The following is a 15,126-nucleotide window of genomic DNA, read 5'->3' on the forward strand; positions in this document are numbered from 1 at the left end:
GTCATATATTTGAATCAAGTTCAATCTAGGCATACTGCTTGTCACTTTCCTTAGCCCTATTTCCATCTAGTCTGGCATACCTAATTAAATATCCATTAATGGATAAAAAATAATTTATCTTTCTGGTAAATTCTGTGCTTTTCTAGCAGACATGACAGAGGTCTATTAGATAGGCATATTGTTATTCAGATCTCCCTTACATGTAGCATACCAATGTAATTCCAGGAATTATTTTCCCTAATTGGAAAGATAGTGTGCATCATGTGTAGCTGCAGAAGAATGAGAAATCCAGACTGTTTGTTCATGTTCTGTTTGTTAACAATTAGGTTCCTCAACACAGGCATGAGTTCGTATCTGGACATTTATGTGTAGTTGACTTAGCATTTCAGAAAACATATTACCTTCAGTACATGAGATAGATTACTTCTATTTTGGTGCCTAAAAATATCAATGAATATAGAGATATAAACTTGAATACTGTGGCCTAGGCTGCTAAGTTCCATATAGCCTGTTGGGTTCATGTTTAGCAGTCCCCCCACAATACAATGAAGATATAGAATCATGTTGTGTTCATTTGGTACTACTCCACCTTATTTTAGAGATCACCTAAAGCAATTGTCTTATTAGAATCATTATTGCTTCTTTACACATCACAGCAGTGCTTCTACATCTGGTACCCATAGCAGGAGAGCCAGACTGAGAAGATAAATACATTTAGTTAATTTTTAATATTTTTTTTAATCGGGCCCAGCTATTAATCACACTGCTCTCTAAATCTCAGGTGCCTCAGTAAGCAGTCAAAATGATCAAATATTGCTCTCTGTCACCAAGTGACATTACTCATTCTCCCATCAGCAGATATTAGAGGCTGCATTTGTTGGGTTTTTCAGATAGCCTTTGGAGGGTCAGAAAAATGAAAATCCTAGAGTCTCTCCTCCTCCCCTGCCACTCTTTTGTCTCCAAACAACAATGGTAAGACTGAGGAGAAGCATCACTAGAGGTACATAAATAACTATGTTCATTAGGCTGGAATAGATTTGTCACCATGCGAGTCCCGTTCCACTGACTAATACACAGGCTAAAGAAAAATATGAGGCAGCCTTCCTCTTGCACAATTTACAAATCCCTAATCCTTTGCTGGCATGTTAGAGCCCCAGGGACTGTTGTGGGGAAGGCTCTGGTACAAGTTCTCTCATGCCCTTGTCACAGGAATTAATTGGGTCTTTTTAGCTGGATTAGAGGATGAGTCCTCTCCATGGAAACCAGGAAGATTTACTTGAAAAGAGTCTGATTTAACTGAACAATTTGGTAGTAACAATTTAGCTACTTTCAGCACACATCAGTAATAATATTTAATAAAACAGCCTGGGTTGCTTTTTTTGCACTGATGCTATATTCTTTCCTGCCATTCAGGGGCTCTCAGACATCAGAACAGAGAGAGTTTGTTTCCTCCTTCAGAAAGCTGGCAGATTTTTCTTTTCATTAGTCTCCACACCCCATCTCCCTTTTTCAGATGGAGCAGAGATCAGATTTTTCATGTGGCCATTGCTAATTATCAGTCATGAGTTGTTTATACATTGTAGCTGCTTTCTCTGGCTAGACAGCTATTGGTGTGATTTAGTGAGAGACCCATGCTGACAGTCTGTCTCTCTTTTGAAGTAAGAATTGGAGTTCAAGAAAGAATTTTCCAACTTCTGATAAGCATTCAGTCCTGCTTTAAAACTGCCAACAGATTTGTGGAACAGAGCCAAGACTTGAAAACCAAACTGTTTCGCATTACCAAACATGAAGCTTTGTTAAGTGGCAGGCATTTTAGAACATTTTTGAAGACGTGAAGCATCAAAAGTCTATTCAAGTTTGCACACATGTGATGGAGGCAGCTTTCTGCAGCTAGCACCATACAGGTGTATAGACTAAAACTGTGCCTGTACATGTCTGATCACTCAAGCTGCAAAATGACAAGAAGAGCATCCACTGACAGCTGGATTGATTTTGAAACACTTCTATGTGGGGACACTTGAACTATATTATTATTTCACTCCTAGAGAAATGCAGTGACTTCAAAATCTACAAAATCTTCATTCAATCCACTGTGCTGTGTTATTAATACATTCAAGAACTGTATTAAGGAAAAAGGTCAAGAGAGGACATGAGAAACACAGTTGCTCTTCCATCATTCCCCCATAGCATTTGCACACTACAACACTCTGATGATTGTCAAAAGCAACATCCCCCTTACATGTTTTTCATAGTATATTGCAAAGTGGTGATATCTTTCCAGATTCCTTGACAAATATATTCAGCACAAAGCAAGTGTAATAAATTTCAAGAATTACAAAGTCAGTGCTCCAAGATCCAGGATTTGTTCTGACCTCTCCTATACCACTTCCGAAAAAAGTGTCAGACAAAATCAAACAGCAAAATGTCCCAAACATTCCTTTCTGAAGTGCCTAGTAATACTTTTTAAGTCTTATCTCAGAAACAGCTGGAAGTAGATAAATGACATTTGAGAAATTTTTCTGTTGTGCAGAGGTTTACTCTGTTGTACAGGTTTAACTAAGAGCATAGTAAAAAAGAACAAAAGCCCAAATGATTCAAGCGGATTGAAGGCCTACTCTTCTGCATATCTATAATCACATACAAGAAACAGCAAAATTCAGCAGCTGTTAGTGTATCTCTAGCTTAACAATGTCTGTCTCTGGTGGTCTTACATCTCTGAGCCTGAAAGTACAATTTTCATGCTATATGATATTTACATTCTTTTAAAACTTCAGAATGGCACCGTCTACAACAGCAGACCATTTTTAAATTCCTTTGAAAGTGACATTTTTTTCACTGTCTTATTTAAAGTGAATTCTAAAAGAAGGAATTTTGAAAAAAAGGTTTAAAAATACAATAGCAATCACCAATATGCTGCTGTTTTGAAAGAAGAAGCAGCAGATTACATTACACTCTTTGTCTCAAATTCTGTTTTATTAGTAAAAATGTGTAACCTGAAAATATATTGCATCTGTCCATTTATAGACCTCATCTTTTTCAGCTTTCTTAAAATAAGCCTTTCAAGAATCTGTCTGAAGCACGCTGCTGCATTTTTAAAGTGTATTCTGTGGAGCCAATGTGCTATGGGTGTTTATTCTCCTGACATGCCAAGCCAGCACAGACTGAAAAGCCAGTCTAAAAAGTGGCTAGCTGGTGCTGACCTCTATACTGTTCAAGATGCACTGCTAGCTTAACTTTTACTTTAATGATTCCTATATTCCTTTTGGAGACAGTCCCAAGACTGAGCCCAAACCCAAGTCCCCCCCTTGTGCAGCTCTCCATGTCCACAAATGCAGCCTCGGGAACAGTAAGGGCAAGCTCTGAAGTGCACAGGGACCCTTGATATCTCAGAATCTTTCCCCCGTGTCCATGTGTGTCGTGTCCCCCGTCCCACCCCCCCACCCCCCACCCCCAGCTTTCACTCAATTTCTGTCTTTAAAAAGCTTAAAGAGAACTAGAGAGTGGGCTATGTCTATGGATGTGCCAGATACATGGAAGGGATCTGTTACTAGGCAGTTTATTCATCCCCGATCACTTTTTCAGAGATGAGTAGCTATAAAATAGCTTGAACATAAACTATGGTCACAATTATGACTGTGGTGTAAGTCATGGCCTTAAAAACACAGTATCTAGGAGAAAAAAAAAAAACACCACAAAACAGTATTATAATCACACCATTTTCACTTTTGAAAAAATAATGCCAATGGGAAATAGGTCTAAACCCTTTAAAAGAATCTCTGGCCTTCATCATGAAATAGAATTTTCAATAATTTTTTTCCAGTGTGAATAATTCCTCCTTTACAACTCACTCATCTTACATTGTCAAACTGCTACAAACACTTTGTCCTGAGTGTAAAAGAGAAAACTTTATGTCAATGCCTAAGTTCAAATTTTCCATACCCTCAAAGACAAGTTGACCTCTAAAAAACTGAATTTATCCAAGAAGATCCACTCAAGAGTATGAGACTGTTTCTTTAAATACACAGAACTGCAGTGCACACACAACCTTCAAAATAATTACAATAATGCTGTATTTTATAAATTGTGCTCATTTTCATGGGAAACTATGGAAGAAAGAAAAAGAATTTGAATGCTTTTTAGCTTCTCTAAGCCTAATACGCTTGAAATATATTTGAATAATTTTCTTGAAATAACTTTTGCCTCATAAATCTTACGGTATTAGAGATCTTTCTCTCAACTTCTGGTGGAGTGATCATAACTCAATGTACATAACTGCTTCAGACTGGAAGAACACATTTCCAACATGAAATTACAATGTGTACAGGGAAAAGTAACAATTTTTTTCCTGTAACTCTGATACCTACATTAAAAACGGCTACATCTTTTTCATTTCTGCAGTGATTATCTTTGACATCATTCTCTTTTATTTAAAGCTGTATAACAGAATAAAAAAACCCCAAACATTAATTAGATAATTGTAATTTCATTTTACTTATTCATAATTTGGAAAAATTAACCTGCAATCATTCTCTCTTATTGTTCTTTTATTCCCCTGTCTACCTGGTGGAAAAGCAGTCAGTTCTCAATTTTGTAGCCAGTAGTTAGAGCAGGTAATACATTTTGGTTGTCTTTTTTTTTTCCTTCTTCAGCCTTATCATCAACAATAAATTTTCTATGTAATTAGGTTCACTTATGCCTGATACAATTGTCCTTCTCCATGTGGCTTGCACATGAAAGGAATCAAATCCATATCCTATAAACATTCCACTGATTACCACCTGAAAAAGCCCCAAAATACTCAACCATAATTTCTGGTAGCTATTTATCAGGATATTTTCTCCAGCAGTTTTTCAGCAAGTAATTGCATAAATATTATCACATATTCTAATTCTCTATTCTCTCTGGTACTTTTGCACTTTTTCTGTCTTTTCAAACTTGTGAAAATATAAGACAAAAATTTTCTCATTTCAATTTGGTATTTTAGTCGTATCAGAAGGAATTTTTTTTTGGTAGCAATATTACATTTTTGCATTAAACAGCACAAAACTAAAATCAAGCACTATCCTGGTCTTGCTTTCTGTATTGCCACTCTCCAAGGCAAATTACAGCATGAGAAAAGCAACGGAACACTGGAAAAATGTCAACATAATCAGACACTCAGCAACATACTGAACAGGTTGCTTTGCCATAAACAGAGATTTGGCTAATCCTGGGAAACAGCTACAACTTTAAAAAAAAAAAAATCTAATACTTTAAAAGTGAGGAGACCTTTAATATGAAGTTATTATTCTAATCACACTTAGAAATCCTACCTTCATTATAGTCACATCCTCATGTACAGGCTGATATTCACAAATAACCTTTCAAATTCCTCAACGTGACTCAAAAATAAAAAGAACATGATAAAAACAAATCTTTTGGTTGTTTTCAAAGGAGCTGCTAGGAAGTGAATGAGCCAAACTCAGATGTCTCTACTGGGTTATTTATAACAATATTATTTGCTATAATAAAAGTATCCCAAAATTAACTAAAAAAATGGGCTAAATGCTCATTGTGCAGTACAGCACTTGCAGCAGCAGGTTTCTGAAAGATACAGTAAGAAAAACCCTTTAGTATTTTTGGTAGCCCTATAATTATGTATATCTAATACAGTGTTCCATCCTGAGAGATGCTAAATACCCTCCAAAATTTAACAGTAGCCTCCAGTAGCATCAAGCTGATGTTCAAAGAAAGAACATAAGGAAAAGGCATTCCTCACTTGCTTGCTGCAAAACTTAAAAATCATGTCATTGTTACTTGTCAATTACTGTATTTCTTGAAGAAGTCATGCTGTACTTTCCCTGGAAATATCAGAAAAACAAGCTGTGAAGTAAGTCTTTGATAACAAGTGGCTTTGATGTCTGTGGGATTTCAAGAAACCCTCCACACTGGAAACACTTGAAAACCTCAAGACAGGCATTGGCTCCCTCATGACTTTCAAAGAAACAAGTCTGACTGCTGAGCTCTTTCTGCCTTTTAAGTTTAGGGGCCACAGGAACTTGCTTGTACTGAGTTGCAGCATCCTTAGTTGAATCTTACTCCCATTCTCATGCCACGAAGTTTTGTCATCTTGTGATTGAACTCAAACATGTCCTTGCAAGCCAAGGTGGAGCATGGGTCTCTTGGTGCAATACCTACTTGGAAGTGCAACAGACAGAGCAGTCACTCAAACTGCTCCTGGAGTTACTGTGACTCATGCAACCTGGCATGGTGTTAACTGTTGCAAGTCATTTCACAAACCACAGCTATTCCCAGCTATCTTTTCCTTCCTCAGTTCTGCAGTTGTTTTCCTCAGCCTCTATCTGTCAGTCTAGTAGCAGATAGATAGCAAAAGAGTTAAATGCTAGCATATATATGTGTCTCTATATATGTAAGTATACACATCTGCATGTTTTGATGCAACAGGACAGCCTGTGCAATCCAGAGGCCTCTCTGTTTTAGTCCACTCTGACCCTGTGCTGGCACTATCGTAGCTCCTTCCCAGCTGGGCCTGAGTGGCCTTGTTAAAGCAGCTATAAAGTTCCATAGCCAGAAGATTCAATTTAGGAGGGAGTAAAGCATCTCTTTTTATTGTCTCAGGAGAACTGAGCATCCTGCCAGTGCAGTACTCCAAATTTATCGCCGGAAGCAGATGAGGTGGACTGGGAATTAGACCCACTTAGCAACTGGTTTACGCACTACTCTGTTATTGCTACATGAGGCCAAAGGAGGTTTATAGCTTATTCAGACAGTCAACTGTTTCTGTATCGCTGCAAGATACTGAGTACAAATCAAAGCACATGGCTGTCCTGCAGTGAGGACTGGCCCTTTTTTCATCCTTCGTTATGTATTTAAACAATAAAACAACAATTTGCTTACTGTAACCTCTCCTGTGTTTATGTGTGGCTTAGGACATCAATTTGTGTCTTTAGATAGAGATTCATTGTATTTTTTACTGCACATGAAAAGCAGAGACCTTATTTCAAACACAAGATTTCTAAAATATCATGATATACTGTTTCTTTATAGCTCATACAGACTGTGAGTGCAATTGACAAAGATGAGCCTCCCCGAGGACACAAATTTTTCTTTGAGTTGGTGCCAGAATTTGCTGTTCATCCAAACTTCTCCATTGTAGACAACAAAGGTAACTGCTGACCAGTACCACCACCCCATCACCCCCCCCCCCCCCCCCCCTCCAGTACCACTTAAAACTTCATCCAGCAACATCTATTTATTCTCCTTTTTTGTTCTAGATAACACAGCAGGAATTATGACTAGAAGAAATGGATACAGCCGTAATAAGATGAGTACCTATCTCCTGCCAGTCATAATATTTGACAACGACTACCCGATCCAGAGCAGCACGGGCACGCTGACCATCCGGGTGTGCGCCTGCGACAGCCGGGGGAACATGCAGTCCTGCAGCGCTGAGGCCTTGCTCCTCCCGGCTGGCCTCAGCACGGGGGCACTGGTTGCCATTCTCCTCTGCATCATTATCCTGCTAGGCAAGTACATGTAACGAGCTGTTTAATTGACTAGGTAAAGGTCTGGTCACTTGTCCACCCCTGATATTCTTTAACCCCTTATTCTCATGACCCTGAAGAACAATATTTCATTTCTGATGTTTTGGTTTAGGTTGTTGGGTTTTTTTTAACAACTGTTTTATAGGATGGAAAAGGAGCTGAGAGAGCAGGAGGTGGAGCTACTATGGGCTGTTTGTCATTACTCTTCAGAACAAAAGAACGAGACAATCAGTGTTATTTAGATGAAATAAATTAGAAAATCTAGGGTCAGGATTAGATACCATGCTCATTTGAGTGATGTTTTATTTTATAAATAGATCTTAATTTATATCCAGGACTTTAAAATCATATTCCTGAAGCTGCATAATAAGTTTCTCAGGGGTTAAAAAAATATCAATTATACTGGTTATTTAATAATGAATTATTTGTAATTTTTATATTTGGGAAATATTTAGCTCAAAAACATAGAAGAGAAATGTTCAATTATTTGCAAGTTGCAGCGAGAGCAGCTGGTTAAATAAAATGTGAACGCAGAAGTTAAATGGGTGATTGGAAAGCAAAAGCATTAGAAAGATTATGTGATATATGAAGAAACTAGAATAAATGCTAGATCATAACCTGCTGCTAAGAACATAAAAATTGCATCTTACATATTTTTCTTACCAGAGAAGTGACTCCTTAAAAGTGTCATCATCATCTTTATTTTCCAGTCAAACTCTGTGGAAAACCTCTTTCTCTTTGCACCTGTCCTAGCAAACACAGCTTGACAAGGGAGCAGTGACATGTTTACAAGTGTTACTTTATATCATTCTAAGGACATTACTCTATTTTCAGTTTTTAGGTTGGATTCAAGTTACCTCCAGTAAATATTCAGTGGACCACAGAGGTTGTTAGGAAAGGGGCAATATGTAGGAACTGTATCAGTACTTTCGGGCATAGGGAAGTGAGGGTATTTGAGCTCTGACAAACTGATTTGCCGTTCTGCTTAGGTTCAAGCATCACTGCTGGCCTGGGTTTAGTGTGAGTCAGCTTGGATTCCCCAACATGTTGCCCAGGCATAGTCTGAGCCGCAGAACTTGCAGGGCACCACTTCCAGCAGGCAGTTATGGTTCAAACTCTGCCACATCTAGCACTCTACCTTGCATAGTTCTTAACACAACGTCAACAGGCTCTGCATCTTCAAAGCCACCCTTCATGCACATTCCCAGCATCGTACCATGATATGTGAAAGTTATTAGTTCCCCTCTCCCTACCCACAGCACGTTCAATCTTCCCTCTTACTCACCAGTACTAAAGTGGTTTGGAGTAAAAACTTTGCTACTAAGACTCAACAAAATTGCTCAGCATTGCTGTAATGTGTGGTTTGGCAACCACTCTGATGCTTCATTGACAAATGATCTCCCTGGCCCCTCTAATTTACTCCAGCTACTGGAGCTAGGGTCAGATTTTTAAATGCATTAAAGCTTTGAATTCCTACTGAAACCAATAGCATTTAGGCACTAGAACGTATTTATAAATTTTTCCTCAGTTTTTCATCTCCCTCTGTAGAGGTTAATTTTTGTGTCAATCCTTACCTCTCCAAAAGGAAGAGTTATTCAACTAAAATTTCTTAAACTAGGGGGATCGTGTTTTTAAAAAGAAACATTTAATCATTGCTCCTGTAGGTTTAAAATAGCTTAACTTTTTGACTGCCATAAAATCATTAATATTTTTCCTTATTAACTTCAACTTGGACATAGCTTTTATCATTATTTTCCTGCTAAAATCCCACCCCAGCCTTAAAACTTTTCCAGTTCAACAGATAATGTAAATTATTTGTTCATGTATTTAATTTCTAACTGCCCATTTCTTCATTCATGTTTTGTTTCCTTTCAGTATTAGTTGTCTTGTTTACGGCTCTTAAGAGACAGAGGAAGAAAGAACCCTTGATCATCTCAAAGGATGATGTTCGGGACAACATTGTGACCTACAACGATGAAGGAGGTGGGGAAGAAGACACGCAGGCTTTTGACATTGGCACACTGAGAAATCCAGAAGCGAGAGAGGAAAGTAAGATGAGAAGAGATGTTATCCCAGAAACTATATTTCAGATAAGACGGACTGCACCTCTTTGGGAAAATATTGATGTCCAAGATTTTATTCATAGAAGGTTAAAGGAAAATGATTTAGACCCAGCTGCCCCTCCTTATGATTCACTAGCAACATACGCCTACGAAGGAAATGATTCCATAGCAAATTCCCTGAGCTCCCTGGAATCACTTACCACAGAGGGCAACCAAGACTACGATTACCTCAGTGACTGGGGACCTCGGTTTAAAAAATTAGCAGATATGTATGGTGGAGAAGACAGTGATCGAGACTAAGCAAGTAATCTGTGACCTGGTCAGTATTAGTGGAATTCATGTCTATGTTACTAGATACAGTGGCCTACTCTCTCTTACTTGGGAATAAAAAACTTACAAAAAATAGGTGTTGTCTTAGTAAGGGTTTGCTTAATCAGTAAGTCAACGTGAATGAATATAAATGATTTAGATTTTAAAAAAATCTATAATTCACCCTCTCTGCCTAGAAACCTCTGATGAAAGGTTTTTATTAACAACGAAAAGACAATAAAAGGCTTTTTGTGCCTTTAATAATGAGATGGAACCTTAATTTTTTTTAATTGCTTTGCATTACCTTTCCTACTAGCTAGGACAGTGTGCGCCTGCATTGTAACATATTCTCAAAAATATACTTTGAAAAAGTTTAATATTACTGCCATATTTATTGAGTTAAAGAATGTCTGTGTGTTGATTCATCATGATATTTTTATATATGTATATTTATATTTTTGTATTTTTATTAAATAAATTAGTATTTATAAAAACACTACTTATTCACGCACTTTGTTAATCATAAGGAACTGTCCAATCTTTCTGAACAAGGGAAACTGCGTATTGTGCAATACTTCAATTTTGAATGCATCTTCTTATATTGGATTAGTGCTTGAAATGTACTGTGCAAGAACAATATAGAGAGAGTTCTCTGTGATGGGAATGCAGTGTAGAAAAAAGAAAAATTATTTTGAAAAAGTGATTATAAATAAATGCAGTCTGACTTGCAATGTGTATTACTATATGGCATAATAGTATAGTTTCATTGTGAAACTTGACCCCCACATACCTTCTTATATAGGTGACCAGTGATAAGATTTAACAGATATATGCCTGGGCATTTAAGGAACCATGAAGGTTTATCCTGCTAGATATGTAAATGATTTTATAATATGCCTTTTAAAAAATTGAATAATTAAGAAAATATCAATAATGAAAGGAAGGTTTTTGTATTCTAATCTTATTTTTAGGTTTTGAGGCAAATCAGACATGTTACTCATAACTTCTTTTAAAATCAAAGTGAGCCAAGCAATAAAAACAAAGTCAAACTACTAGTTCATTAAAGATGTTACTGTTTTCTTGCTTCAAAGAAGTGCATACATTTGCATATTTTCTAAAACATTAATGACAAACTTCAAGTATATATTTGTGTTTAAAATCTGTTTGCCGGATCAGCGTTTATGCAATGCACATTTTCTTTCAGAACACAGGACAGGAGGAATTTACCTGGATCACATGTGACATAACTGAGACTTGCAAGGTTCATCCACATTTGTTTAAAGAATAGAAAAATTTTTAAAAGTCAATTTTTTCAAACGAAAAATCAATGTCATCAACAGTATAGGATGTACACTATCCATAATGTTTCCATTTTTAATATTGATTTTAGGGAAAACCAAGTGCATATTGATGTCCAAAATAATAATATTTTAAGGTTTTATCTAGGTTACTTAATTATTTTTCAGAAGGAAGCTTAAGATACACATTTGCAATGTTATGTGGACTACTGAGGCACTCACCTCTTACCACAAAGATACAAAAGACGCTACACACAAGGTCACTTCACCTAGATATAGGAACACACTCCTGCTTAACATTTTCTTCTCTACTATGTTGACTTTCAGATGTTTTCTCAAAAATATCACTTTACTATTATTTATTTTATCCTTCTACCATATTCTTCTGACAGCCCCAAGGATGCTTCTCGTTTTCTGATACTGTACTCCTCTTTTTTTTGGGGGGGTGGTGGTGTGTGTCAGGGGATTGTTGTTCCTTCCAGACAAGTGCCTGAACAGCTCACTGTGAGCTGCGTGCCAGGTCCACAACACTATGTTGCAAGCAAAAAACTTGAGTGGCACAAGTCAAAATAACCTGCATCCATGTGGGAGCCATGTACATGGATGTGATGTAGTTACAAGACATCAGTGTATAGCGTAAGAATGCATATTTCTTATTTTGGGGTTTTTTTGAGGTGAAAACAAAAGACTCATGGAATGTATGTTCTCAACAGTGTTGCAGGCAAAGTGAAAGCACACCGGAATGCCTTGGTCTTTCAATGCAATTTTCATAGTTTTAAGGCACTGCCTTAAGATGTGATAGAAGGAAAAAAATGGACAATAAAACAGCTATGTCCCTGAAGAGATATGAGTGTGGAAAAAAGTTAAAAGAAAAAAAACAAAACAAAACAAAACAAGAATATAGGACTTATAGAAACTGTACACCTAAACTTCATCTTCAGTGACAAACACAGTAGATTGGGCTAAGAGGAGTTTTAGGAACCCTGTAAGTTGTCATTAGAAATCTGCATATCACACAGTGATGTAGAATGGCAGGAGAGAGGAAAAAGAAAATACATCTGACCTCAAGCGCAGACAGATACAGACAAGGTATATGCCAGTGGAGCTGAATAACTTGTTAAGATGTGAAGAGTTGGTGCAGGACACATCAAAGGGCATCAGTTTGATTTAGAGAGGCTCCTGGTGGAAGGCAGGATGAAGGAAACAGGGTGTGAGGAAATCTTTCTTGAAGACATATAAATTTAATTTATAAATTAAATTTTCCACACAGAAATAATCTTATTTGTGTATTGTTATTTATCTACACCCCTACCCCACTCCCCCACCCCCCAACCCTTTTTTTTTTTTTTTTTTCTCTCCTCAGAAAGGAGTGACAGAAAATAAGAAGTAATGTAGAAGTCACCTCACAGAATGCTCTGGTAAAGACATGTCCTCAGAATCATGATGTCATAGTACTACAGTGGTACTGGGAAAAGCAGAAACTCCAGAAAACCATAAAAAAAAGGCATCCTTCTCCTCTCAGTCTAGGTTTTCTCATCACATGAGTCATTGACATGAAAACAAAGGGAACTTTAGCCTTTGTTTTCAGCAGAGAATGAGACTTTCCCATGCTTTCCCGTTATAGTAGTGAGCCCAAGACCCCTGTATCACTTACAGTGCTGTATGTTTAATAGAGGACTAACATGGATTTACAGCTCAAAGAAATTCACATAGTTGATATAGCAAAAGAAGTAATTTCTCAAAATTGCTAAAAATTCTTAAAATGGCTAAAACTAGCTGGCAAGTTTATCACCTGACATGCCTAACTGTAAGATGTGTGGGCTTGTTCATTCAAACGGGCTGCAGAAACTAGTTTTTCTATTCAAAATGTGTTTTTAAAAATGTATCTTCTATTCCTCTTACATCTGAAACAACACAGTAAATAACACATCACAGATGAAGAATTTGTATTCATGGTGGAAAGTACTGTGATATGTCCGTCTTGCACTGTACCATTTTCTTCTGTTTACATCCACTGAGACTGTGAGGGAGTGGTGGGTGGGTGGTGGGGTATTTACATATCATAGAACCAATGAATGACAACCATGTGCGATAGGGTGAACTGCTGCTTCTGGTGTCATAAGCCAGACTGATTCCCAGGGTATTTCCCATGGAGGAGTCTTCTTGCACAGCCATAGTTGTATCCCTCAGGAGTACCACAGCCACCCTTGTCTGTGACAGAGGCATGCACCTTTGCTGCTATGGGTACTCAGCAGAGCAGCTGTGCTGCCTCTGAGTTTGCCCATCCATAATGCTAGACGGTGTGCCTGCAAAACTCATGGTGTATCACCTTATGGTGCTGGGGACATTCTGAGATGAACAGGGGCAGCTTCTGGCCTGTGACTTACTGAGGCTGCTACACGGCCAGCTGCTCTGGATGCCTCAGTGAATATTGTGACTAATTAAATCTCAGGTTTTCCATGCCTCTGAACAGGCAGAGGGATAGATATAGTCAATAGGAACTTGCATAGCAGTGGCAGATATAGAAAGCTACCTTGTTGGGTTACAAAGGTGGCAGAAAAACTTCAGCTCACCCTTTGATTAACTTCTATTTTCCAGTAATAGGTTCCAACTGATGGTGTTATGTACAGCAATTTTTTAATCATTTAAACAATATTTTTGTGAAATAAATATTAACAAAATTCATCATTTAATGAATAGATAGGTATTCTGAGGAAGAAGGAAAGAATATTGGATAATAAGCATATATATGAACAACCACTTTGAAGTTGTTACTGGTAAGTCGTCTCCTTTTAAACATCGGTGAAACAATGGCTGTATGTTTTCTTTAAGTCCTAAAAGAAGCATGCCACCTAGATCCCACTATTACATTGTATCCGGATTCCTAAAGATACACAGAAGGAAAAGAAGGTCCTGAGAGGCCTGTTAGAGTTTGATGCCTGTTATCAGTTTCATGGGTCCACATTTAGAGGAACTGGGTGAGGTCAAGCATGGATACCACTATCCTAGCATAAAACTAGTTGAAGGATCATATTTTTATATCCTGGTCCTTTTTATTCACATTAAAAATGTCTTTGAGATGTCCAATACAAATTGGTACTGATTAAGTTATTAGCTTACTTTGGCATTATAAGATCAGTGATGTTGATGAGTATAATTGACAAAAGGTCCAAAGGAAAGACCAGGCTTCAGCTGGATAGGCAACAATATTGGTCCATACTGGGAAGAAGTGCTGGTTGATGCAGTGGGATATGCAATACTGGTTAAGCAGCAAGAAACAAAGAGAGGGATGAGAGGTAGGAACTTCTTTCAGTGATGTTTCTAGAGATGTTTCTTTCTCTGTGAGAGAACTGAGGCACAGAATTGCTGGATATTTCATGGTTTTGTACTCTTCATCCTCTGTGAAATCAGCTGTGGTTAGCAAAATTCCAGATCTGTGGGATTGTCTCAAACCTTAGACATATCTTGCTGGAAAGTTCAAGGACTTGGGACCTTAGGAGATGGTCAATACAAAGGAGAAATATAATTTTTTATTATGTTAATCTCACCAAAGATCTGCTTCTCTGCCACTCAGATCTGTTGTGGTTCGCTCCAGAGGAGAAGAAGTAGCTGGAAACACTTAGGATGTACAAGACTAATTTGTGATGTCTTGCAGTAAAACTACTTGTGACTGCTAAGGGCCAAGATAAATTTAGTAACTCCTAAGGAAATACCATAGGATTTAGTTATCATCCCCAACAGTCTTAAATCCATTTTGAAGGGGGGGGGGGGGGGGGGGGGGCAGGTTTAAGAGCAAGTAAAATGAGAAAAAGAAGTGAAAAGGAATAAATATGATCACAGAAAAAATCCATTCAAATGTTTCAAGAAAAATCTGGAAAACTATATCCATTTTATCATGAAAACTGGGGGGGG

The 15,126-nt window shown here is 37.6% G+C and overlaps 1 protein-coding gene across 2 annotated transcripts in view; it reads left to right on the forward strand.

The window, feature by feature from the left end:
• The window catches only part of CDH9 (cadherin 9), a gene marked incomplete at its 5' end in the record, with an annotated part of 68,002 nt that extends 55,307 nt beyond the window's left edge, over positions 1–12,695 (forward strand). For both annotated transcript variants that reach the window (XM_080377771.1, XM_080377772.1), the window contains 3 exons: positions 7,048–7,165; positions 7,275–7,526; positions 9,420–12,695. In XM_080377771.1, coding sequence (XP_080233897.1) covers positions 7,048–7,165; positions 7,275–7,526; positions 9,420–9,907 — 858 coding nt within the window. In that variant the 3' untranslated portion in view covers positions 9,908–12,695. The remainder of the gene's footprint in view (positions 1–7,047; positions 7,166–7,274; positions 7,527–9,419) is intronic.
• Positions 12,696–15,126: the final 2,431 nt, after the last annotated feature.

This window comes from Falco punctatus (genome assembly GCF_963210335.1).
Source record: "Falco punctatus genome assembly, chromosome: 3".
In the NCBI taxonomy this organism is placed as follows: Eukaryota; Metazoa; Chordata; class Aves; order Falconiformes; family Falconidae; genus Falco; species Falco punctatus.